Source organism: Cheilinus undulatus, linkage group 3, assembly GCF_018320785.1.
Source record: "Cheilinus undulatus linkage group 3, ASM1832078v1, whole genome shotgun sequence".
NCBI lineage: Eukaryota > Metazoa > Chordata > Actinopteri > Labriformes > Labridae > Cheilinus > Cheilinus undulatus.
The window spans coordinates 23261305-23288505 of record NC_054867.1 but is presented as its reverse complement, the minus strand read 5'-3'; the positions used below and the strand labels follow the sequence as shown (position 1 = coordinate 23288505).

General features: G+C 38.8%; 1 protein-coding gene across 1 annotated transcript in view; it reads right to left on the bottom strand.

Annotated features, from left to right (window-relative positions):
* Positions 1–967: 967 nt before the first annotated feature.
* Positions 968–27201, bottom strand: part of quo (quattro) — a 52640-nt gene continuing 26406 nt past the window's right edge. Inside the window, exons 4-24 of the mRNA XM_041783319.1 lie at positions 25864–26067; positions 23875–23998; positions 22964–23057; positions 20110–20196; positions 19916–20032; positions 18752–18850; positions 18516–18664; positions 18141–18279; positions 17870–17992; positions 14820–15017; positions 13745–14679; positions 10366–10615; positions 9885–9974; positions 7185–7409; positions 6475–6645; positions 5682–5859; positions 4624–4740; positions 4278–4517; positions 3713–3969; positions 3429–3487; positions 968–1562 (exon numbers count right to left, since the gene is read on the bottom strand). Of these exons, the coding sequence (XP_041639253.1) occupies positions 3449–3487; positions 3713–3969; positions 4278–4517; positions 4624–4740; positions 5682–5859; positions 6475–6645; positions 7185–7409; positions 9885–9974; positions 10366–10615; positions 13745–14679; positions 14820–15017; positions 17870–17992; positions 18141–18279; positions 18516–18664; positions 18752–18850; positions 19916–20032; positions 20110–20196; positions 22964–23057; positions 23875–23998; positions 25864–26067 (3836 nt within the window). The 3' untranslated portion in view covers positions 968–1562; positions 3429–3448. The remainder of the gene's footprint in view (positions 1563–3428; positions 3488–3712; positions 3970–4277; positions 4518–4623; positions 4741–5681; positions 5860–6474; positions 6646–7184; positions 7410–9884; positions 9975–10365; positions 10616–13744; positions 14680–14819; positions 15018–17869; positions 17993–18140; positions 18280–18515; positions 18665–18751; positions 18851–19915; positions 20033–20109; positions 20197–22963; positions 23058–23874; positions 23999–25863; positions 26068–27201) is intronic.

Genomic DNA, 27201 nt, shown 5'->3' with positions numbered 1-27201 from the left:
ACTGCAGACAGGCCAGTATTAACTACAAACACAAGACGGGGCTTCAGTGCCAGGCATTACATCAGGATTCAGTGATTAACAGACTCTCTCCAAACCCACAGAGTGGAAATGACTGAGTGCCTTTGCCAAGCAGGACTGGATACTTTAGAAAGACTGTGGCATTATCTATCTCATGGACTCACTTCCAGATTAAATAAGAAATGTGAGTATATAGCCTGTGGAAAAATGTTGGTTTCAGAACTGCAAAAACAGAAAAGAAAGCATACAGTTGTATTTCATGTTAATACCACTGAAAAGAAGTTTACAAACATAAAGTACAGAGAAGAAATAAGACCTATTACTTCTGAATCATGAGCAACACACACTGTTTAAAAAGACTGAGATGGCCTCTTTCAAGAACTTGATTTGTGACTCACAAGTACAGTACACTATGTTTTTAGAGAAAGTTCCTTAAAATGGTTCAATGGAAGTGGGACTTTTTTCCTTACTGCTGAAATCATGGCCGTTGATGTGGAGGAACTGCTCTGCCTACTTTACATTATGGGTGCTAGCAATGGAGTAAAAAATTAAAAAAAGATCTTGCTGCTGATTACCAAGGCATTCAGTAAGACTTCCTGGCTTTGGAGGGCACCACTGAAAAATCTCTGTCTGAAGGGCAATGTGCCCCTCCTATTTCACCTTACCCCGTCATTCCTCCACGAGATGTACAGGAACAAAGCCTTGACGTTTTTCATATGCCCTTTTAATCATCATAAAAATGATAGATATGGGGATCTGACTTCACATTATTTGTAATAAACCATAACTTTACTAGAGCTTGGAATATGTTGTCTATCCATCTCTATTCTATATTTGTTTAGATGTGCCCAATTACAGCAGCGATAAGCTGCTTAGCATGCAGAATTGTGTTTTGCATGTTGGTATTGCTTACAGAAATGTGTAGTGGTGCAAATAAAAGCCAACATCATCACTGCAAATATTCTGTATTTAAAACACAAAGCCAAACAGTTGTTACATAGATCAGTATGCATGTCAAATTTATACACAATGGTTAACTAAAAGAACGGATGCAGAGAATAAATCTTTTTAAAGGAATTAAGTAAGATATGTAGTAGTTATGTTTTACAAATCTGTACAGAAGGCAATATATTTAAGACATAAAAGATGGCATTATGATGTTAACTGATTATATAACTCATTTATTTTACAGACCTCCTCTGGGATCAGGTATGGTCTGCTGGTTTGATTTAGCACCATTCTATCAGTACTTTAACATGTAACATTATGTTATGAATAACAGGCAAGCATAGTCTGCAGCATCCCTATAATCCTTGCATGAGCTATGAGTGTACTCTACAAAAAGCAATGTCATGAATGCATGTTTAAATTCAACACAAGTATAAGTTCAAAGTACAGTACATTTATAGAAATGTTTCTGACCTATTGTTTAAGTGGTGAGATTAAGAGGAACGTCTATTTACAGAGTGGATTACAGTAACAGCTGGTTAGATCAACGCTGACATGAATGGAGTACTCTCAGGATTTCTTGCAAGCCTTAAAATCTGCAAGGGAAAAGAAAGAAACTTATTAATATAAGAAAAGTTTGTTTTATATACACATTTAGACTTTCAATCATCCATCATTTATTATCTATGCTGCCTATGTCATTTGGGATTTAAAGGGGGGGAGGGTGTCAAAGTTTTTCAGGAGTGGAGAGAAATGTTTGAGTAGACACAAGTTAAATATATATATATAATTTACACTTTAATCCAGAGAACTCAAAATATTAGAGGCAACTGATTACATAAAATTCAAAATACACTGTGGAAACTTTCCCACATTTAAGAATTCTGTTTAAATCCAACTCAAAACAACATGTTCAAGTACTTTTCATCCAATGTAATTTCCTCTTATTCATATCACGTACTTTAATCTTGAACATTTATGTCACCCAAGGCAGACACACCGAAGGAAGTGACAACTACAAAAACATGCACCCTGAACCAGGAAGTCCACTTTTATCATGTTCAGAAAATAAATGAGTCAGTAACTTCACTCATGGTGCAAAAGTGTCTAGCGCCCAAAGGCAGTCTGGGAAAACTTTGCAGATTAAAGAACAATTGCCAAATAATTTGAGTGCAAATACAAAATAATAATACTTCAAGTGATTGAGTAATGTTTACTTAAAACTATAAAGTTATCCTTTCCATTCAGAAAAATAGAACTGATATAGCAGTTCAGGATTGTGATGTTACCAGAACTCGTTTTTTAGTCAACCTCAAACTGTTCAGTTGGACATTAAACGACTTAGAGGTGCAATTTATCCAAAAATTACTCTTCCATAGAATTAATTTATTTATCCAAGTCATGTTAAGGATGGTTCCCACAATCGGAACTTCTCTGAGTCAGTAACTTCACTCATGGTGCAAAAGAGTCTAATGCCTGAAGGCATTCTGTGAAAGCTATGCAGATTAACCGTTTAACTCCTAGCGCATCGACGGCGACACGCTGTTGAAGCACACTTTGCATGACCATAATTGTATGACTGTTTGTGTTATCGAAAAAATTCAAACAGTTTCTGAAAGCTTAGAAACTGTGCTTCACAGCCAGCATGTGGTTATTACTGTAATTTCCCCTTTTCTCACTAAGATTCTAGCATAAAATTCCCCAGTTTTTTGTGTTTTTTCATTTTAAACTGTTAAAACACTCTTAACATGCAGTAAAATGTGTTTTATCCATGTTAATTATTTTTCCATCGTCGAGTTATGATTATAATGGTTTTCTCCTTTTTTTAAACTTATTCGGCCGGCAGCTCCTCGTTTTAGCTGTCTACAGTCTCATCTACAAACCAGAAGTCCCAACATGCAATAAAATGTAAATAACTGCGATATATTAAAAGTTCTAAGTATTGTGGAAAAATGGGCTAAAGCACGTACTCACAGGACATTTTCTGGGCCTTTTATGGTTAAAATAAGAAAAGAGTCCAGAAACTCAGGTGTTAAAGGGTTAAGAAACTCAATAATTGAGTACAATCGCAAAAAATACTTAGAATGATTGAGTACTGTTTACTAAAAACAAAAAATGTATTCAATCAACTCAGAAAAAAAGTTGAAATTGCTAGTTTGGATTTTTAAGTATAAAAGTTAAGTAAACTCAACATAAATGTACGAGTAATGCTTACTCAAAAATGCTATTTCCACTACTTACAAACTTTGACGTGATCAATTTCAACAAAAATTTTGAGCAGTTTCAGCTTGTTCAGTTTCACAGTGTTGTGAGGTGACAGCACAAATCACTTTACCACTGAGCAGCCCCACATACAAACTTATTCTGTTAAAATGCATTGATGAAGAAATAAACTTACTGAAAAATTTAAGTGGCACATAATTACATACCATGCATATACAGAAGAAATGCACTGTACTCACATTGTACCGTAACTCGCAGGTCAAACCTCAGTGGTTTTTCCAACATTTGTGTTCTGAACCTGAATAATGAAATAAATATTCATGTATAATATTAAGGATAAACAGAAGAGCAGTCATTGTCAAAATGTTCAGTGCAAAAAGGACAGGCAAAATTTACTGAGCTATTGAGAAATAAGTCTGTGTGTAATTAGCTGAGTGTTTGGCTTAGATACTGTAAGTTGTCTTTCTAACTTTTAAACCATAAAAACACTTATTTAATCAGTGGTAATTGATATTTCCTGTACCTGGCCACAGGGCATTTCCTTGGCCTGGTGTTGTGGTTTTGGTGCCACTGGTGGTTGGGTTTTTTCTGGGGATCCTGCCAGAGCACTTGGTTTGTGGATGACTTCAGTAACATGAGCTGCTGCTGCCTCCTTCACAGCCATCGAGGAGGCGCAGAGAGAGGAGGTGTCCTCCACCTCTCCTCCTACTGCAGAGTGGTAGCTGTGACTGGAGCTGCTGAAGCCGCTCACACTCTCTCCTGATGACTCTGAGCTGTCCACTGCCACAGAGAGAAAACTTGATTCAACCATTGAAAAATAAAGGTATAGATGACATAAGGTTAGACAGATTTCTAAACTGAAATGAAAAGATCCAGCAATGAAATCTAAAAAAATCCTTGACCTTAACCTATGGCCTGTGATCTTAAAACTGTGAAACTGTTTTCAGGCTGTAACAGGATACCCAGCAGAGAAGAAAAAGAAGCAATTTAAAGCAAAGTGATATGGAAATGTTACAATACTGGCTTTGGCAGTGCACCTACAAGTGTAAGCAACCCTTCAGTCACACACAACATCACATAAAACTTACACAATAAGTTGTGACTCCCACTCTCATGGTCCAAATCATCCTCCTCCAAAACTCCATACCCTCCAAGGCCTCCTGACACTACCCTCCTCTTTGGCCCACACAGGTACCCAACTGGGGGAAGGGAGCCCCTTCCAGAGGAAGAGGACGAGGATGAACTGCTCCCTGAACCGACTGATTTAGGCCGTCCTTCGAGTCCATCCTGTGAACTGCATGACCCTGAAGAGGACATCACCTTGTTTTCTGCAGAAACCAGGGGAGGATTTGGTGAGGAAAGCCAAGGTGTGATTGAAAAGTAACACAATATGTACAGATAAAATTCAAAATGACAATTAAGTAAACCAGTCACCTCTTCCCATCAGAACATAGTTGACGGCTCTGTCATGGATAGCAGCATCACTTGGCTTGATGTCCATGAAAGGCTTGTTCCCAATACCCATGAATACTCGCTCCTGCATACGGACCTCTGAACATAGCACACAAAATCACTAGGCTGAAAATAAATCACATTAAAGATAGGACACTGAAGCACTTTGTAATTAAGATTGATTCTGTATTTTAAACTCTATTCTGCTCTTTCTGATTCTTCATATCAAACATAGAGGCACAAAAATCATGACATGTAAACTCTTTTAATATATTATCTTCTGCCATTGCCAGGAATAAACCTTTCAGAGTAATTATTTATTTTATTCTTACCAGGTTTTATCAGTGAACTACTCTTACAGCTACCTTACACATTTAAGTACCTTAGGGTGCTGTCACAACCAGTGTAAACAATGAAATAAAGTCCATGTAGCCTGTTCTCTGCAAACTAGTGTTTAATGGTTTTGTGTCCTAACATAAAGAAGCCTTAAGGTGCTTTTATTTATTCCTTTTCCTGTTTTTAACCGTTGCTGCCCATTTGGATTCTTGAAATCTCAACTTTATTTTTCTTAAAGCTTGTTTTCTTGTGATAATGATGTGATTTTCTGGTATTGGTATGACCTCTTTTAATCTTTTTCTTCAGTATAGATACATTTGTGTTTGTCTAAATACACAGGAGGAGGAGGAGGTACCTGTGTTTGCCCATATGTCTTGTTTCTTTAGACTCCTATTATCCAGTCCACCAAACAAGAGTCAATGACAGAATAAGTTGTTTGGGATTGGCAAAGAAGATCTGACAATTTTGTCATTGTTGCAACCCACATACTCAGCTCTGCTGCTCATCCCACAAATGCATGTTCCTTATAAATGTGGCACCATTTAAAAGGGAAATAAACAGGCTTTCCAACAGTAGATTTATTGCCAAGAAGCATTGTTACAATAAAGAAATCCTAACATTTTTGCTCAGTATCACAGAGCTGTTAGCTGCCTGGAGATTTAGTATTTGTATGTGTGTACATGTTAGTGTATATTTGCCAGTACCTCTGTTGTGTACTGCCTGATCCCAAAGGATCCTCTCCAGATCTTTGGTCCAGGCCTCCTTAACCTCTCTGCTAGCTGCTTGCAGCGTGTAGGTGTCCTGTGTTTTCCTCTTCCTGAACCAGATCTCAAAGCACAGGCCGCTGTCGCCGCTGTTTTGTGTCATGCCTATGTCTGATGTCTAAATAAAAAGGGAAAAACAACAATTGTATGCGTAATTATTCTTGTAGATAATCATGCAGTGTATCAGGAGGTTCACTTCACTTCTGGAGAGAACAGTAGGATAAAAATTAGTAAGTGTTCAGCAAAAAAGGGGATCAAATGGATAAAGTTTGGGCAGAAAAGCCATCTGGAGTAAAGTAAAAAAACCTGATCGGTGCCAAAGCAAAATTGTTACTGGCACTGGAGTATTTTACATTAAACTATAATTCAAAGCTCATTAAGGGCTGATTTGTTTTATTTTAATTTTGAAATAGGGATTTTGATGTATGACATGAAGTCAAAAGTTTAAGGCCAGTTTTCCTCCCCGGTCTTTTTATCCATCTTAACAGTTAAAAACTTTCCCCTATTGTAGCCAATAGTGGAAAAGTACTTTTTTTTCTACACAAGATGAGTAAATGTACAAACAGACAGCAGTAACTGACAGTTGCATCATGCACACGTATGTAGGAAGTGATCCTGCACTGACTTGTCATAAAGAGGGTGTGGTAACAATGCACAGACTTTCTATTGCTGCATTCACTGGTACTTCTGATCTCTACGTTTGCAGTTCACTAGAGTGCATTCATAAGTGTACCTTGAATGACTGCTTGTAGACATATGTGTCATTTCCTACATCCGTCCTCCTTGTCTTGCTAAAGAGGATGAGTTCTTGAAAGAGGAATATATGGCGGAGACACTTCTTCTTTCTGAATGTAACCAAGAACTCGTCCTGACGTATGATTTGCCCCTGCTCCTTCAGATTCACCTGCAAGTCAGAGAGCAAGAATTCACTGGAACTGGTAGGTGTAGTCCACATAGTTATCAGAAAGAGTCAAAGAACATTTGCAAGTCAATATTTTCAGAATTTCACTGTACTGTGATCTCTTTGAGACCACAAAATTTGTTGGATAGACATAAATTCCACATTTATCTTACGCCTCAAGATTAAAGCACTCCAAGCCCACCATCTTCCCATAAACACACCTCCCAGTTCATTCCATGGAAAAGATATAACAGTTACAGTGTTCTCTGGGCTGTTTCTTAATCTATCTTTGATTAATAATGATGACTAAACAAATTCAATGCCAAAAGTGCATGATAAATGTTTTATTCCTCTTTCTACTCGTCATCCTTTATTGAAAGATTTCTTGTCTGTGCCTGTTTCTTCATCACTGAAGAGATCCAGATGTGAAGCTCAGCTGGATAAGAGGCTAATAACTAATTCTTATCACAAAGTATTTGCACAAAGTCTATCTGTATTAGGATAACAAAGAGACAGAAGTTTAACAAACCAAACTCTCTTACATCACACTGGTGGATGGCATCCATGGCCAGCAGGTTGTTGCCATGACGAAGCTGGAAATGGATGACCTCCAGTGCAGCCTTAACCTCAGCCATCTCTCTGGTTTGTGCAGGTCCACATTCCCTCATCATGTCCTGCAGCAGCAAGCTGTACTTACTGATCCGCTGCACTGGCTTCAGCAGGTACGACCACAGATCCATCTTGTCTCCCAGCTTCTGCTGCTTTTGCTGATGGACGAGGAGAGGAGACAAAGCTTTGTGTTAACCTGCAGTTAGGTGAGATATGTGCTGATCATGCTAGCAGGATAAAGCTTAAGGCTGAGATGGAGAATAAGGGAATGAGGATGGGCAAGCATCCATTAGGTTCATTAGTGTTGTAAAGGATGCATTTTCTGAGCTAAGCTGATTTTTAAGGCTTTTTTTGATTGCATAAGTGAGGAGAGACAGAAAACATGGGAAAAGAGTAGGGGGAAGACAAGCACCAAACAGCGCTTAGACCGGGAATCTATCCTGCGTCCAGTGTGTTGAAGACTTTAGTCTCTGTATATGGGCACCTGCTCTATCCGAAGAGCTTAACTGGCACCACAGAAAGTAACAGAGAGCTTCAGTAGAGCTTGTAGTTTAGAGAACAACTTTGTTCTCTGAAGAACAAGCGTTGCTGGAGCTTTCTGTTCCCTTCAAGACTTTTTCATCCTCAATCCACCTTGGAAGTTGGTGAAGTTGTGCCAGATATCTAGCCTGCCCACAGAGATGGCTGGGCCCCTGAAAAACCCAGTGAATGAGCCCTCCTCAGTTGTGATTTATTAATGATATCAATACATGCATGTTGGATCAGTTGGATCGGTGATTATATCCTAGCTAACAGTTAATTCATCTTGGAGCTAAAACAGTATTACTACATTTTAAAATTCAGTATTTATTGGATGCCCTTATTTGCTGCTTCTCATCACTGTTTTCACATACTTTTGCCAAATTTGTTTCCCCATTTAACCAGCTTTTGCCTCTTTTAACAAATTTCTGCCAATCTTTGCCACTTTAACCCATTTTGCTACTTTTAACTGCTTTCACCATTTTCCACCTATTGTTTCTCATATTGTGCGATTTTAACCCATATTTGCAGCCTCCAACATATGTTTGCCACTTTTAACCCAGTGTTTTTCTACTTTTTAACTGCTTTCATCATGATCTGCCTATTTATGGCTCATCTTTTATTACCTTTTAATCCATATTTGCTGCTTTTAACCAATTTCTGCTATATATATATATATATATATATATATATATATATATATATATATACATATATATTTTTTTTTTTTTACTACTTTTCAACATTTTTGCCTCTTTCTGCCTTTTTTAACTCATATTTGTTGCCTTTTTTAGATTTATTTTTGGGCATTTTTGTGCCTTTATTTGATGGAGGACAGTGGATAGAGTCAGAAACAGGGACGGGGGGGGGGGGGTAGACATGCTGTGCCTCAGGCCACATTTGACCCCGGCTGTTTGCATACATGGGGCACGCCTTAAACCACTAGGCCATATGCGCCTCCATATTTGCTGCTTTTAACACATTTTGCTACTTTTTGACTGCTCACCATTTTATGCAAACAATTTTTTTTTTTGCCATTTTTAAACTATTTTGCCAATTTAGGTCTTAATTTTGCAATTATTTATTTAAATATTTCTCTCTTAAATTTGTTTAAATCCCTTCTACTTTACTTTCTGGTACCCTGATGTCTGTGCACACCATGGCCTAGCTATGAAGTCCGACATTATTTTCCAAATGGTAGTCAATGTGCTTATCAACATTGTTAACATTACACATTAAAATGTCCTTATGTTTCGGTAAAAAGGGTTTACATTTTGAAAATGCTTTATTGTACTACAGCATAAACAAATTAACACAATTTGTTTTGGTTTCTTTTGATAAGAGTGGTTCATATTCAGGTGAAATATAAAATATAATGATCACAACTTAAGTTTACAATGGACCATGATTTTCCTGACCTTCATGGGCCCCCCAGTTCGGCTGGGCCCCAATAAGCTCTCCCCTTTCCCTCCTTATGGGTGGCATAAATGCCTACTTCAAGTAAACCAGCACCCCATGAGGGATGCTTTAATTATAATTTTTTTCAGAAATTATCATGGACTACTTTTGGGTGCTGATTCACCACTAGAGAACCAGTGGCCTCAGGAGTGTTTCATGATGACTTGAATATATCTCTTTCATTGAAAAATTTGTGAAATTATGTGAAATACCTACAACTATAAATGACATGACATATGGTGCATACAGCCCTGTAGAAAGCTTAATTAGATGTAACCATTTCTGACTTCTTCTGCTGCCATCAAATGATTTTATGTGTTTGATGTTCAGTGCTTTTAATTATCACAGGATTTATGCAAAGCTAAAGACATTTGATTTAGTGTAGCTCTTGTTTTAATTTGCAAATGTTTACATTGCTGAGATTGAAATGAGATTCTGAACATGGCTAACAAAGTAACAAGCATCTGAATATTGCACAGTGAGTGTCTTTGCATGGCTAACTTTGCTGATTTGATTAGCCTACCTAAATGCTGCCTCACAAAGCTGCATAAAGAAACTCTAATATGGACAAAAAGAAAGTTTATGAAGTGGTTTTGAAATGAGAAGTTGAAGAATGAAGGAAAAAAAGCAAAAGGAGGCTGGCTACTGTTTCTCACCTTGAAGAACGCCTGCCCATGATTAATGAGAAGACTATCAGACTGTGGTTTGTTCTTGCTGTAAAGGGCATACAGAGCAAAGCTCTCTCTCTGAAATAGAAACAACAATGAAGACCATTAAAAACACAATTATCACAGACAGCAACAAACAAAGTTTGTGTCGCAAAAAGTGCAGACTAAACAGCTGTGTGAAATTAAGTTCACACTCATTTCTGCAGAACCTGCTCAATGAATCATAGGAGGCAAGGGCATAGCATCAGTCCTAGACAGACACATCTGGAGGAGATTAAAGTTACTAAGGATTTGGCCAAATTATCTCAGTGTTGGTCAAAACAGGAAACAATGCACCACATTAGACAGGCTCAAACCTGGTTTCATTATGAAAACAACAACTTCTCAGGCCTTACAGGAAGGTAAGTGAATCTTTAGTTTCTTTTTTTAGTCTTTTCATCAACTTTGTACCTCCCGTCATGGTACCTACATGTCTCAGGAAGCAGCGTCCCACCCTGAAGGGTTCATTCATGCAGCTCTCCAACTCATTCAAGAAATGATGTCTGTGGAAGTCGTGGAGTTTCTCTAAGTTACCAAAGATGCTTCCCCTCTGGCCTCTGAGATCCTGGGGGACGTCGGCCCTCTCCAGCTCAGGGAAGTAGTGCTCTCGAACATAGCCCAGAGCCTTTACGTACTCCCTCTCAGTGGAGAGCAGCTCCTCCATGATCATCCGCAGCTTCCTGAAGGAAAGAAGAAAGAACCATTTTATATACACAATACACAATGTTATTATTACAGCTAAGACCTGTACTGTTTGATATGAATGTGATCATATCCATCAATACAAGTCTGGACTGTTCCAACTGATCTGAAAACAATATTTACTTTAACACTCTTTATTTCAACAGGAGGTGCTGCTGTATGCTTTTGGCCACTCCTGTTTGATGTAGTAGAGGTGTACAGGCACGGCAGAAGCCAGTAAATGTTTTAAGGTTGAGGCTAAGGCTGCATTCATAGTGCCATCCTAAATGCTTGACTCTGATCTTTTGGTCACAGGAGACACCATCACACTGTGAAGTCAGAGCTAGTGAATCATACTTACACACAGTCAAACCTTATTTAAGTTTTGAAAAGATTTGTGTTTTATGAAAGTAAAAAAGGCACCATCTATGTTTATTCTGAGAGATTATCTCCTTTTGTTTTATGAACTGTATGTTTAAATATGATTTGAGATAAAAATCCTTTAAAAAAAACCCAAAAACATTCAATAAGATCTCCAGGATTCAAAGTTTGCTCATTTGTTTCATAAGACAGGTGAGTAGGAGAGCAGAAAATTCCCAGAAAACTCCCACACACGTTCCAACTTGTCTTCATTATTTGATCTATGAGTTTTCCATAGGCTGGTGAGTCCTAAGTTCTAGGCATATTTTGGACACATATGGAGTTAGCACACTAACAGTCAGCCTCCTTTTCTATTACCTACTAGCTTTTGAGAGAATTTAGATGTATATGACTTTACATTTTCGTTTTCTTAAAGGTAGGCTGAGTCTTATTTTTAGGGTTATTTGCAGGGACTTTTAGGGTGATAAACTAGAATTATTCCAAAATTACTAATTCACTCAGGAACACTCTCATCATACATTTAACCATTTATTGCAAAATTGATATACAGTTTAAATTGGCAAAGTAGGCTCTGTTTAAAGGATTCTCCCTGGGTCAGTCAAGCAGCATGCTTTGACTTTCCAGGGCGCACATAGCTTGAAACCCCCTGTATATAGTAACATTTATGACATTGCATATTGGATAAAATGAAGCAATTAGTCCACAAAAGCATGAATCTGATAAAGCAAGCTTTATGCTATGAAGGAGGTGGCTGGGGTGGAGGAGATTAAGCTTTGCCAGCAGCAGCAGCAGCAGCAGCAGCAGCAGCTTGGTGCATCCGCATTCATGCAAGCAGGGATCAGTGACAAGGGTGTCATATTAAAGGGGCCGCTGTGTGGAGGGAAAGAGCTGTGATTGGCTGTGGGAGCTGGGAGATGATAATAGGGATCAGCTGGCCATCAGCTGATGACAGCTGGAAGTATAACTTCCCATTGTATCATTTACTACTTTACATCGCAATTTATTTATTTTTTCTTGAGTACTTTGATTTAACTTTATAAATTGCAGATTTGTTTAAAATAGCCTTTGAGGGTTTTGTTTGTCCTTTATCATATTTGTTCTCTAAGACAGGAAGCTAATGTTTCTTAAATGTTTTTGTTTCACTGTAAGAGAGGTGAAGGTAGCTGAAAAAATAAGTTGTGTTACTGTATTTCAGCTCTATTTTTCTGAGTTGACTGAACACAGTTTTAGTTTTAAGTGAACAGTGCACAATCACTGAGTGTTTTTTGTTACTCAAATTATGTGACAATCATCTCTTGATCTGCAGAGGTTTCCCAGAATGACTTTGGGCATTAGACAAGTTTGCACCATGAATGAAGTTAATGACTCAGTTAGAGAAGTCCTGACTGAGAAACTATAATATACAGTGGGTGATATACTGAACATGATGGAAGAGGCTCTCCAGGTCAATGTGCACTTTTCACTTATTGCCACTCATAGTCCCTTAGGTTGGGCTGCCTTGGATGGAATTAATGTTCAAGTTTAAAGCATGTGATAGAAATAAGGGGAAAACTGAGTGAATGAAGAAAATGTAGCTTTATGAAAAGTACTTAAAATTGTTTTGGATTGGATTTAAACAGATTTTTTAAGTGTAGGACTGTTTCCACTTAGAAAGGTCAAGTTAATTTGATATAAATATACAAGTAAAATTTAATAAAAAAATCTATTTCCTCTACTTAAAAACTTTGACATCAGTTTCAGCAAAAATCTAGTGCAGCTTCATCTTGACTGGTTTGATGGTATGGTTTGTTAATTGATAAGAGCAACCCATCCTAAGTATGAAAACTGTACAGTTTAATGATATTAGGACCCAAATAGAAACCATCATAAAAAATGATGACTCTTCTGAACATGGACCTGCATCTCTCAGTCAGTCTGGACAAACTATCCCATCTTATCACCAAGGATGTCATAAACAATCATTATATACCTCATGTCTGTATTGTAACCATATTAAATGGGCTGGATCTTAAAGTTTGAAACTTTGTTGCAGTGTTAGCAAAAGAGAGAAGAATCTGTTAAAAGGCTGACAGACTCCTGCTGCCATTGAGCGATCGCTGGCTTAAAGTTAGTTGTAACAATACAGGCTGTGCCCAAAGCCATAGGGCTCTTCTTTAACACTCCTTTATCATTAGGAAATGAAAAACATAGCATAAAATATTACTTTTAACTTTTCTGAAGCACAAAATGCAACTCAACAGAGTTTAACATGTTGGTCCAACCTTTCTCAATCTGCTGACTGAGATCTGACATCATGATTATGATTGGTTGTTTGAAGATTTGTATCTACTTCCTATTTACAATGTTCTGCCTTTTATTAGCAAACTGTCTGATGTGTTGCAAATAAATCACTTTTACAACATGTTAGAAAGTGTGTTGGAGTTTTTTGTTTGTTTGTTTGTTTGTTTGTTTAACAGATTTGAAAAAAAAAATTCTTTCCATAAATTGACTTAAGTCTTGATTAAAGAAATATACAGTTGTGGAAATTATGATAAAATGATATCACTGACTGTATATTGAGATAGGTATTGTCTTTTAAGTTAAGTTCATTGTTACACCCCTAGTGTTTTATTCCCAATATTTGTTTGGATGATGTGTGACTGGTGAATAATTGTGCCATTCATGAGTGAAAACCTCTGCCATATGAAAGCCCTGGAAAGCATCTAAATGAGCTTCATTTTACAGAAAAAGGAGGGGATTTTACTCACAAAACATTATCGCCATTGTTCTCTGTTGGTGTGAGTAATGTCTCTGGAGTCCTCAAATCTGTAGAACCCTTGTTGAACTCTTTACTCCCTTCATCCGCCTCCTCATTGCTGTCTCCTTTTGCCTCCCAGTTCAGGTTTCCTGACCATAAACTCTTGTTCTGGGACGCTGGCAGGTTTTGGATGAAGTTGAGATTCTGTTCCAGTGGTTGTGTCCTGTTCTGACAGTGTCTGTGTCTCACATTCAAAGGGGAGAAGCTGGAGAGAATCGACAAGCGAGAGCTCACACATGAGCCCTCGCTCAGGGACCGACCCAAACGTTGGTGCGGGGGAAAACCATCGCCCCCCTCAGGTGGGCCTGGACTCCTCAGATCTGCCTCGCTGTGGTGCTCCCTTGGTTTTTGTTTGGTTTCTGGACTCCAGTGGTTGTTTTGTGGAGATATGGGAGTTATTTTCTCCTTTTCCACACTTTTTAAATAGTGGTTGATGGGTTCAGCAGTAGTGGTTACTCCTTCTCTTTCTGAGGTATTGACTCCCTCTGTTTGAGAGGTTAGCTGCTGGGTCACGGAGCATTCGTCCTCCCCCCTCTCTCTCCTCCTCTCCATCTTATCCGGTCCCCTGTTTTCCCCTTGAGGGTTCCCAGCTGCATTCTGCTGGATCTGGTTCTTATCTACGCCTTTCTTATTCTTCTGAATCTCCTCAAGATGCTGCCTGACTTCTTGGCACAGGACCCAGGCTGCATTCCACATTCTCATCGCCCCTGAGGCCCCCGATCCCACGGCACAGGCCTGAGCTCTCACAGCCTGGAAGTGTTGGGTGGAGAATTCACCACCTAATCTCTCCTCAAACATCTGGAGTGTGCTCAGGGTCTGAGCCGAGTAACACCCCGGCTCTACCTTCTCCAGAAAATGACTGCATTCTTTGGCCAGGGCAGAAGCCTTGAGGGAAAGAGAGACATTTATCTTACCAAATCTGATTTAAAAGTTTAGACATATTAGTCAGAAATATGTAAAGAGGCAAAAATAAAGGAGGAAAACAAAGAGAATTATCTGATCAGTGAAAACACATGGGCAAATACCTGTGCACAGAAGCGCTGCACATGCATCAGTGCATTCAGTTCTTTCTTTCTCTGCTCTGCCCGCAACATAAAATCCTCCATATTGGATTTGAAAGTGCTAATCAGGGTCCGAAAAATGTCTGTTGCAGGAGAGGAATCCCCGGTGGCAACTATCCCCTCTGCCTCCGTCACTAATGCCAAGGCCTGCTGCTGCTTCTCCTGTGACAAAAGAAAATATCTCAAGAGATCATTTTTTTTACTTTAGAAAGAGGGCTTGTGTCCACTGACAGAGTTTTCTGTGCTGATAGAATGTATTCTTAACCTATTCTTAAAATAAAACCAGTGCTGTTCAGTGCGTTCAGCACCCTGAGCATTAAAAGGGTCCTTAATGTCTACAGCTCTTTTAGTCACTACGCTCATACTTTTCTTGCCAACTTTTGGAATATTGCTGCTCTTATTTATTTTTCATCTACCCAAGCAGTCAAAATCAAGAAAAGCTGCCTTTTTTAAGTGTTCATAGCTTTTAGTCATGTGACCATGTGGAGGCAGAAGGCAAAAAAACAGCTAAGAACAGAGGCAGCTACCATCCAACACTATGTGGTGTTGCACCGGCCTTTAACTCTTAATCATTTAAGAACAATGCATGTTTATATCACCTGACAACTGAGGGAAAACTAATATGAATTTAAACTTTAAGCTTTTGTCCCTGTAGACCCTTAGAAATAAACTTTAACTGAATCTAAATCACTAAAATCAGGGAAGACTGAGCCAGAACTCAGATTCAGTATCGTTTAAGTACTATTGTATTTACAGTTATGGAGAAACCTTCTCCAATAAGGATGACCAATGGTGACCCCCTCGCTTTAAGATTATGCCAGCTAAGACCTACAAGTTATCTGCACTTACTGTCGATGTGAATTGAGTTACCTGGAGTTTGTTGAGTCTTAAATACCCCGTACCACTCACTTGCCAAGCACACCGCCAATGCAGAGAGCTGCCCCGCCCACCCATCCCTAGTCAAATGCAGGCCATGCTGGATTGTTTACAACAGAGATGCTCAGACAACTCTGAAAGCAAAAAACTTTCAACATTGGTTGCTAAATGGGTGGCTACAGATTGCAGGCCAATAATTATTGCAGAGGATGAGGTTCTACTGGAAATAATTTGCATCCAACAACTGCACTTATGAACTTTCTTCGAGAGCAGTTATTGGAAATACTGAAGGCTCTTTTGTCTTGTGTGCTCTCATTGGAGACTTGACTTCTCCCGGTAATCTATAGTGCAATCCTGTAACTGTTATCTCTTTTTGGCATCATCCTGTTGTTAGCCCTCTTGGTGTAAATGAATGTTTCTGTGAGCTTCTCCGCTTTAAGTGTGAAGGATCGAAGGAATGATCCTTAAGTGTTTTAAACTTAACTGACCGTGTACTTTAAGTGTTATGTGTTGTTATGTGTAAAGGTCACATGTTTTACTCCTTTAAGACAAGTTTATATTGGCCTCTGAGGTCCCCAAAACATGCCGGTGATGTTTGTTTCTGAAGAACAATCCAGTATTAGATTTTATTTACTGGATTACATCTAAAAACACTCTGTTTCACCACTACTCAGAGCAAGCTGTTTCTGTGTCTGTGGCTTTGAATGTTACTGAGCTGTCTGGCTCGGCCCCTGGTTGCACCCCTCTCAGGAAATGGATGTGGCTTCATGGATGTGGCTCTACTGATCCTCCTGTCAGGAAGATCAGGAGAGGAGGGCGGAACTTTCTTCCAAGCTGGGGGGGGCAACCGAATCTGGGGTCGGTGCTAACTCCGCACATGACATCATGAGGGGAAAATCTGAGAAAAGCCTGAGAAAGTGTATTTTATAAATTCTATAAGTCTTGATTAGAATGCTATATATCACTACAGTGTCAGTTTAGAAAAATGGTTGGTAAAAACATGATTCGAAAAGGAAGTGCTACAGGACTACCAGTGAAGAAAACCTGCAGTTCTTTTAATGTCCACTTGAGGCTTGCAGCAAAACCCTCCAAAGTCACATGCACAATCATATAAAAATACAAGTTCAAGCAGAAATAAACATGTGTACACTTTAGTTCTGGTCTGATTGGTTCATATCTTTATCAGCACACACTGCCGCAATTTAACTAATCCTTTCTGATGGTGTTAAAGCTGAGGGTTTTTTTCCCCCCGGTCTGACTGATCCGACTGGCATGGGGTGTGTTGTAGCTGTTTGTAAGGAGGCTTTAGGGCTGCCTCAGCTCCAAATTTAGCTCTAGACAACATTTCTGATATTGCAACCACCATCGACAGACTTTAAAAATCCTATTCTATGCTATGTCACCTAGCAACAGTAAGCGCCATTAAGAAGCACTTTGACACTGAGATTGTGGGCACTGCCAGTGGAAAAAAACATTGCCAGTTGACACAAGCCTTTATAAATGACAACTGTTGCTATGTAAAGAGAGACACATATTTCCACAGACACAGCAGCAGGACAAAAATGCACAAATTGTAATTTCTGATGATAATTATAAGAAGCTACGATGTCCTTTACTGTGTCGTTACTATAAATTGATAATAGACTAAACATTTATAAATGTATAAGAATATGGTCTGATTGTTGCCAGTGTGTTATTAAAGTCTAGATGAAAGGGTCCAAGGGACCACAGTGCCATTCCCAGTTTTCTTCTGCTGCTTGGTTGAATTACCTGGTAAGAGGTAAAATCATATTCTCTGTTGAAATTACAACCTAAACTAAAAATATAAGTTAATCTGCTGCATCATTTTGGATCCCACAGATGGACAAAGCTCATCCTCCCACCAGATGACCTCTGGCCACATTGTTCTCCTGCTGATCTTTGTGTTTTGGTTGGGTTAATGTAAAGCTAGAATAACGAAGGTCTGTAAGTGTCTTTGTATTGCAGAAAGCCACACAAAATCTTCTAAGCATTGGGGTTAACGGTCTGCTTTCATGAAGCTGATGTGACGTTTAGTGCATATTGTCTTGAGCCAACTGTATCTATACAAGGTTACCTTCTCTCACATCTAAACCACTCTTGTTAGATTCCTTTAATACCTTTGAGTCTTTGAGAAACAGATCAAAGTGCTGCATAGCCGTTTCAGTGCACACCAGGGTATCATCTGTTGCATAAGAGTCCTTCAGCCTCTGCTCCCCGTCTGCACTGAACCACATCCCAGCCTGAAAGATGTGATATAGAATTATGCAATGTTGATTTAATAGCTTGGCAAGCTCTGAGCGTCTCATTTTCCACATCGAGTAAACTAATGGATTTCAGCTGTTCTGACACATATTTCATATACAGTGAGCTGGATGAATGCAGTCGTACCGTGCTAAGTTTGGCCTCCATCTCTCGGAGTCTGAAGAGGAACTCCAGCTGCTGCAGCGACTCGTTTGATCTCATTACCAGCATGTGGAGTTTCTCCTCCACCTGGTTATACAGACTGGTCACTGAGTCAAGAGAATCTCTGCAACAAACATGGACAAATTTAAAGACAAAAACACCAGACATGACCATGTTATTTTACTTTAATAACACACTGGGAGGGAGTGCTTATTGTGTCACTAAAGCTAAATGTGTGACTTAAATAAAGCCACTCAATTAGGTGTTTTTTTTCTAGTCATCCATGCTTAAATGTTGGTGCACAACACAATATATGATGCAAGAATCACAAGAAAACCAGCTTGAAACATGTTGTGATACCTGTAGTCCTCAGACTGTGGGAACCTGAACTCCTCTTTTCTCATCCTGGCCAGTAAAGCCCCTCCCTCCCTCTGCAGAGTGACCAGCCGAGTGTCTTCCAGCACTTCTTTCATTGAAGCCCTCTGTTCATGAATGCACTGCTGCACCTCCTGTACAAACACCGGATAAAAGCCAACAAGTCTGACCATGTCCACTACATAGAAATGATTTAACATCACTCTGCTGTTTAATTTTACCTGTGCAGTGTCTAAGGTTTTACTGCCGTCCACCTTCTTGATGGCCCTCTGCAACAGGCAGTCAGCCCCCCGCAGGTCAGTCATGAATGAAACCAGCCTCTGAAATGATTCAATTCATGACTCAGTGGGAATGAACAATAAATATGACGCTTTGTTATGACCCCTGGAGCTCTAGGGAGAACAGACACTGCATATTTGCTCTCTGTATATGACAGAAAACACCACAGGTGGTCAGCCCTGAACCCAAGAGCAGATGAACTGAGATATGTTTTTTATTGGGGGCACTAATTTTCAAAAGTGGGGGTAAAAACCTCCCTGAAGGGTCACCAGGGGGTGCTGGAGGGGGTCATGGAAACTATAATGGGGAAGGGGGACAACATATCATTTTGGATGTGACTGATCTATGTGCTCATCATTCAGTTTAATTATGACACACACAGGAAGACGTGATGAAATTTAATGAATGTATAATGAGGAAAATCTAAGAACGTGTTGACTGTAACTCTTCTTTTTGATTATTGTTAAGACATAAATTATAGTACTGTTACCAGAAGAGACATTGAAAATGAAAAATTAACAAGATTATAAATTGTGGACAAAAATAAGTAAACAAATTAGAAAGCTGCATCCTTATTTTTTTGCCATTGTATTGTAGAAGAAATACCAACATTTTGCAATAGAGGGGTTGGCTCCCATCAAAGGTCCTTGGTGTGGTCCTTAGCACAAACTGAAAGTTCCTCACAGAAGACTTAAATGCAGCGAAAGCAAATTTAAATCTTGTCACATAAACTGGCTAACTGACAGATAAATTATTCTTTAAAACCAAATTTGTTTACATGACTCATGATCAGTGTATGATCATGCTTTTGCACTGCTGGACCTGAGCTTCTAAAATTAAAGGATCCATTGTTTTGACCATTTGCAGAATATCAACCTTCTTTGATTTGTCAGTAATTCTCATTATAGAGAATAATCTAATAAATCTTCTGATAGGATTGAGCTCTCTCTCCATATGACCACATCCTCCCCTGACTCACTCACAGATGATGGATGTTTGATGTGGGTGTGTTAAACAGCAGTCTTGGGGAAACTCCAAAGTAAAGTAAAGCGAGGGTGGGCTGTGCTATCACAGCTGCAGTGGCTCTGTAAACATTCATATATTACCTGATGGAACTGCAGCCAGTCGCTGTGACTGTAAGTGAACGTCCCACCCAGGTCAGACGTCAGCTGGGAGGCTTCCACCGTCTTATGGAGAGATTTCATAGACGTCACCATGTCCATCTTAAAGACAAAGGAAAATCTAGGCTTGAAAAATTCTTCTGTAGAGTCAAATAACTGTCGAAATGTTTTCTTCTAACCTGTAACCCTGGCTGTTTCTCTGGTCGGGGAGAAGTGTCTTTATCCACCAACATGATGATGCTGTGGACAGCATGGAGAGCTTGCTCCTGTATAAAGAAGTAAGACAGAACAGCAAAATCTAACATGTTAAGTAAAAAAATGGCACTGTTTACTGGATTAAGATAAACATGCTTTCTTATAGGCTTCATATAATGTGTGTGAAACCTGACCAGCATGACCCTACCACAGACTTCTGACCTCAACAAGTCTTGGCACACATCGCCATGAATAAAAAAATCTGCTATTTCATTTCAACTTTTTGATTTCTGAACCAAAATATGACTCAAGATGTAAGTTGACAACGTTTTTTATGAGGAAGACTGGACCTTAACAAGCTAAAAATAAATTTTGAGACTAAAACTCTGACAAAACAAACAAGCAGAGATGGAGAGAGCATTCAAGTTATTTCAATATTTTTATCACTATATTTTAGATTAATAAAAGTATGGTAGTCAATTGTTCTGAATGTTTTACAGTTAGAGTAATTATAAAATTTGTTTAATTAAATAACTGTAGTTCAGAGGGAAAAATATTTTGATTAAAAGTAATGACTAAAATGTTCTCATTTTAATGGGTTGATAATGGACTAAAATGATTTTGGGTTTTCAGTGACAAAATCTATTCTATAGCTGTAAAACAATTAATTTTAAAAATTAAGGTAAATCACAGATTTTTTTTTTTCATGTTTGAAGATAGTTTTAATTAATCTTGGGGGCTTTTTTCATTTATTAGAGAGGTAGAACAGTGGATAGAGGTGGAGAAAGTGATGAGAGAGTTGGGACATGCCATGAAAAAGCCACAGGCTGAACATTAACCCCGGCCACCCACGTACATGGGCTGCAACCTAATCAAGGCCATGTGTATGCCAGAATTTCTTTATTTAATCACATTTAATTTCCTTTTTTCTTTGGATGCAATTTGCAGTTCAACAATTTTATTTATTTGTTTTTAAAACTGCTCTTGTTACATCCTGGATTTTTAATATCTTAAAAAAATAAAAAAGGAAGAAATAAAAAAGAAACTTCGGGAGCAGTAGATTGACGATTCTGACATGAAGCTAACCACAAAAATAACTTATGTTTGACAACAAAAGGCCAAGGTGATTCCTGATGTGTCCACAAAGCTGTCCATGATTTTTTACTGAAGTGAAATGAGACATTTAGTAGCCGTGGTGGACTTATTTTACATCACTGTGACAGCCGGGAGACATTGCAGTGGCGTACCAAAGTGTACTGACAGGGACATTAAACAAGCCATTAATGGGACTGAAAACTGTATAGATTAAATTAACAATAATGTTGTATTTATAGACTTTAATTTCATTAATGTTTTGATGCTAACATTCCTAATCTAGTCTAAAATTTTGAGAAATGAAAGTGACAAAAATGAGACTAAAACTGATGAAAATTTTAATGGAAAGACAACACCCAAAACTAAATTTAAACCAGCTGCCATATTCACAACACCTTGTTTTTAAGGATCAATATTCTGTTATTTTTTACCTTGTTAAATGTACTATTCTTTTATTGATTAATAGTAAAGCTATATATATATATATATATTTTGGGAATATTCAAAGTTGTACTGTCGACGGTATATTATTTTAATCTTAACTTTATTACCCATGATGTAACAAACTGTGAAAATTGGTGTAATTTATATTTTAAAGACTGATGGTTGTATTCTTATTATCTATCATGTATTTACTAATCAATGTTAAATTCCCATCTTAGCTGTTATATTGTTTTTTATTGATTGTTTTCACTGATTGAAAGTTTGATTTAAAGTCTTTTTTTTTTTAAGATTTATTTTGGGCCTTTCATGCCTTTATTACATAGGAGGAGGACAGTGGATAGAATCAGAAATGGGAGAGAGACACGTGGTAAAGGGCCACAGGCCTGATTTAAACCTGGGCCGCCTGCGTATAAGGTTTTAACCTTGTTTTACTAAAGGATTATTTTATTATTGTCTTTCCCAATGCTATCCATTCAGGACTAAGCATGGTTGTCATTTTATAATTTCATCTTATGCATTGCCCTGCTAAATGTGTGTGCAAAATGGAGGCTGGCTTGGGAAGTAGATGGCCTACTGCAGAGGTGTCCAAACTATGGCCTGGGGGTCAGAAACGGCCCTTGGCCCATTTTGGCAGCAAATGCCAAAACATAAATGAAAAATGTGTTAACCTGGGGGCTCATCCAGGAAGGTAACATAAAACTATACTCGTCTGTCAATAAGAAAACACAGAAAAATTTTAATTTGTGAAGACGGCATTAATTAATTTAGATTAGTGTATATTTTACTTTCAGCACTAGGCAGTTCTACTATGACAATTCTGTAAACAAAAATATTAACAGGATTATTTATTGATGTGCTTTTTTCATGACTTAAACTGAGGCAGCACTGTTCATTCTCTGGTATGGAACAACATTCTCATTCTGACCAGGGTGGAGTTAGTGATAGCCAGAGCCAACCAGGGCCACCCTGAAATCTGACTAGCCTTATTAAAACCCAAGGTTATTTGCCTTGTCAGCTAGTAATAAGCCTATGCAATCATTTAGCACATCTTAACTAAAAGTAGACTGGATTTAGTGGCTTCAGTACTATAAAAGTGAGGTATAAGACAGTGCCCCCACCATCCATCCATCCATATTATTGTATGTGGCCCTTAGTGGAAAAGTCTGGGCCACCCTCCCCTAGTGCTAAGGTTGACCCCCATATATGCAGGCAGCCCAGGTCTGTGAATCTGATCACTTGCTGTGTGTATGAGTGCGTGTCCAGTATTGTTGATTCTGACGTGTGTGTGTGAAGGTTAACCTGGGCCATCAGCAGAGCTCTGTAGAAGTAAAGTGAAGGAGGCTTCTTCCTGGCATTGATGACTAAAGTCATTCCCAATTCTTGAACTTCTTTCCTACAAAAACAGAGTGTCGATTCCAGTTAAAACATGTTCCCTCTATCACTTTCAGCAGCACCCACTTATTCCACTTCTCTGATCTATATGTTTATCTTCTTCTGTCTTCATCACACACCCTCTTCCACACTTCAACGCCTTCACGCACTCCTCTTTATGGCCTTTTCTTGTGTCACTGTTTTGCGAGCCCTCATCAACAGACGTAGCTGCTAATTCTAGCGAGACTCTGCATACCAGACAGCTGGCAGCCAGCCTGGCTACAGCCTGTTGTGGTATGGCTCTTTGGTGGGGACAGGGAAATGCCAAAGTATTTGTTAAAATAGCTTTATTTGAACTTCAAAGACCCCATTAAACCCAGTACAAACAACAAAGCTATGAGCGTTTGTGAGTAGACCTGTGAGGTCTGAGTGCTGACACTGGTCTGGCAGAGGGTCGGCACAGGTCAGTGGAACTGCCGTCCATCTTGAAGTGGGACCTTTTTGGAAACATTTTTGTTGTAATATTGTAGTTTTATATTTGTTTAATCACAAGATATAAAAGAAATGAAATGTGATGTTCATATAGGCAGGACACAAGATATGAAGTTGTTCTCCTCTGGACAATGGAAGTATTTCAAACAGTCCTCTGTTGCCATCCTGTGGTCAAACCTTTCATTACATACCAGCATATATGGGAGTTATTGGGTAAGCCAACAACAATAGCTTCCTCTACTTGAAAACTAAAGAGCTCCCCAGTCAATACTTGAGTCAAATATCTCAAAAACCCATCTCAAATACAACATTTGATACAGGGAAATCATCTTTCTTTGTTTCAGTACCTTGGAATGGAGTGTAGGTAGAGCAGTAATTCACAAAGACTCTGGGCGGACACCAGAGGGGAATTCCACTCCTGTCTGCCAGCATGGACCTCCACGACCGCCCTGCCTGTCCTGTCCCTGCTGCCTGAAGACAGAGACAGGACAGAGAAAAAGTTAGTAATGAATAATGAATTTTTCAAATGCTTTTTAAAAATCATCTCTCTGACATTAAGACAATACCATTAGTATTGCACACCACTCTAAAACTCTGTTCCTTTTGACTCCTCTTTATTCAACTCTATGATGAGCAGATGTAGAGTACTTCTAAGTTCTAAGCCAAGTCTGACTCTGCTGCATTCCCAGTGGGATACAAGAATCTCTTTTACATGAGAGTCCTGAAAATATTATATCTGCATGTCCACTAGGTGGCAGCTTTAAAGAAGCAGGAAGTTCACCTAATGGTAGACATGACCTGACAATTCATGTTTAAACAGTACAAGTCTTGACAAATGAAGCAGTGGCCCAGTTTGAATTCAGTTTCAAGCGTTGTTTTAATATCTAGTATTTAGAGATCAGTTACTTAGACAATGTAACATGTTGGATAACGACTTTTCATGATACTGCATTACATACTGAAAAAGGTAACTCTTTGGAGTACTTTTGGATTGCATTATTTGCCACTACAACGTAGTTGCAGTTTAAGATTTTTAAAAACAAATTCAACATAATTCAAAAACAAAGTCTGACAGTTACATTCATGAAATAACCACATTGGAAACATTTTAGACCGAGAAATATTTAATACATAAAACAGAAATAAAAAAAGTTCAGAGGTCTTATCCAATGTGAGCTTTAGCAAACCTAACTTAGCTACACAGATAGCGTACCTACTTAGCTAATATAGCTGCTTTGTGAGCTCAGCTTTAGTTATATTAGCTATGGAGCTACGTTAGTTAACAGAGCTACAGAGCTAAGGTATGTGTGTAGCTAATGTAGCTCAGATAGCTAATGTAGCTCCATAGCTAACACACCTCTGTTAGCTAACGAGAGCTCTGTACCTAATCCAGCTCTGTTAGCTATGGCAAAATTAGCTGTAGCAGTGTGAGCTTTTGCAATCATCGCTAAAGCTAATGTAGCTATGCAGATCCTATCGATACATAGCCTGTGTAGCTGCTTTGTGAGCATTGCTATAGCTACATTATCTATAAAGCTCTAAAGCTACATTATCTATGTAGCTTATTCAGCTAATGAAGCTACGTAAGCTATGTTTTCTGCACTGGAATGATTTCATGGATGACAAGCTTTTTCCTCTAAACAGACTGTTTATTCCAGTCTATTAAATGTTTTGTAATCAGGTTTTGCAGGTCAGGTTTTTGACTCATAACTTTCAGTATCCTAACTCTCATTTCAACTCTTACCCTGACCCTAAACAGACAGAAGTTTAATCCCATTTTTTTTAGTTTTAGCATTCATTTCTGTTCTGAGATATACAGCGTCCCAGATGAACAGTCTGCAGCCGTATAGTCTTGAAATATTAGAACTCTGGGCAGAAGCATAAAGTATCACATAGAGGTTGTGACTAACAGTGATTCCTTTAGTACAGTGCTTATGATGTCCTCTCTGACATCTCACAAGCTAAATAAGCTAGGGACACTTACACTTTTTTTTCTTTTTTGTTTCCAACGAAGAATAGGATAGGATAGTAAGGAAGTGTTTTTGTAGATTTTTTTTCAAGACTGGGGTTAATTTGATTTAAAAAGTGTTCTAAAATTAGTTTGTGTGAGTTTCAAAATTCCTGTTACATTACTTTTTAAAACAAAAAAGTAACCCAAGGGCAAATTAATTGATTATTTTGTAATGCATTAACACTAACACTGACTGTGATCCTTACATTGATATCAGAGTCATATTTTTGGTATGGTGACAGCTCTAATACACACCAGTGATGCCTCAAGCAGAGGTTTTTGCATTAAGTTGATTGCTCAGGTTATTATGAATGAAATAGCCTACCTGGTAAACAGATAATGCCCAGTTCAAGCAGACCACTGATGCGGCTGAAACTTGATTCCTCTGTTTGAGTGGAGAGTGGCGTGTCAGAACTTGCAGACGGATGTGGAACTTGTGGAGAGGGTGGCTTTTCTATCTTTAAATTATGGAGCTGGTAGTCTGGTCCATCTGCAGTGGAAGGAGTCTCACTCTTAGGTGACTGAGAGTCTGCATGCAAACAACAAAAAACGTTGTTTAAAGGACAATCAAATGTAGAAAGTTATAATGAGAGCATTACATTATTGCTAATATTAAATCTTTAGGAGACTGTAAATCATGGAGACTTATATTAAACCACCAACTCTCAACAACTGTCTTTTCTGTCTAGTTGTAGTTGTTCTTTTTTTTTTCAATTTCTCTTAGTTGTCCTCTATCAACAAGGATGCAGCTGCACATCTGTGTGCAGATAGCCTCCAGACACTGGACACAAAACACTATGGTGGCCCAGCTACTAAGCCTGGCTTTGATTTCAGACGTCCTAATTGGCCTCTCCTTAGAGCTAACAAAGCCTTGTCTGTACTTTCCCCCTTCCTACCCTAATAGTCCATGACAAGCATGTCTCCAGTCAAGATCTCAGCGTGCCCCTCTGAGAGTACAAGGGAGCCTGCCAGTGGAGAGCAGGGGATGCAGAAACCTCCTTCTTGCATGTTATTCTGTCTTTTTTACAGTACAAGAATGTCCTGCTCTTCCCCTTTACACATTGAGTTCAGGCCCTTCCTTTCTTAGGGGTGCAGCATGATATTTCCGTTTACTCCCTGGGTAGAGGGGATAAAGTGCAGGAGAAAGCAGACAGCAGTGGGAGAATCCCTCGAGGAGGATCATACCCAACCCTGCTCTCTGAACTCTGAACCCTCTTTCCAGAGAGCCTTTATGATCTGCGTTCCCTGAAGCATGCGAGGTCATGGTCGAGTTTCAATCAGTCTGTCTGACTTGAATGTTCAGTGGCCCTTGAAGCATCAAACAACAGATCATGACAAACGACTGTGTGTGCAGCTAAAACAATACTCTGTGTGAGGATGGGATTCAAAGACTGTATAAAAAAGAATGACAGCTCCACAGAAGTGAAGCCAAATATTTAGAAGTTCCCCTGCTGACTGACAGTGTAGGTTTTAAGTTCTGCCTTCTCCATGTTAACAAATGGGACATGAATCTACACAGAAAATCCAAATACTGCCATTTTACTGAGCTCTTACCATGCTTAGTTATTCCTTTTGGTCCCTTTTTCGTAGAATTTTAGTATGAATCTGTTTCTGATGCTAATAAGAGCTCTATTGACATCCTAACCGACCATTGGTTGGCTCT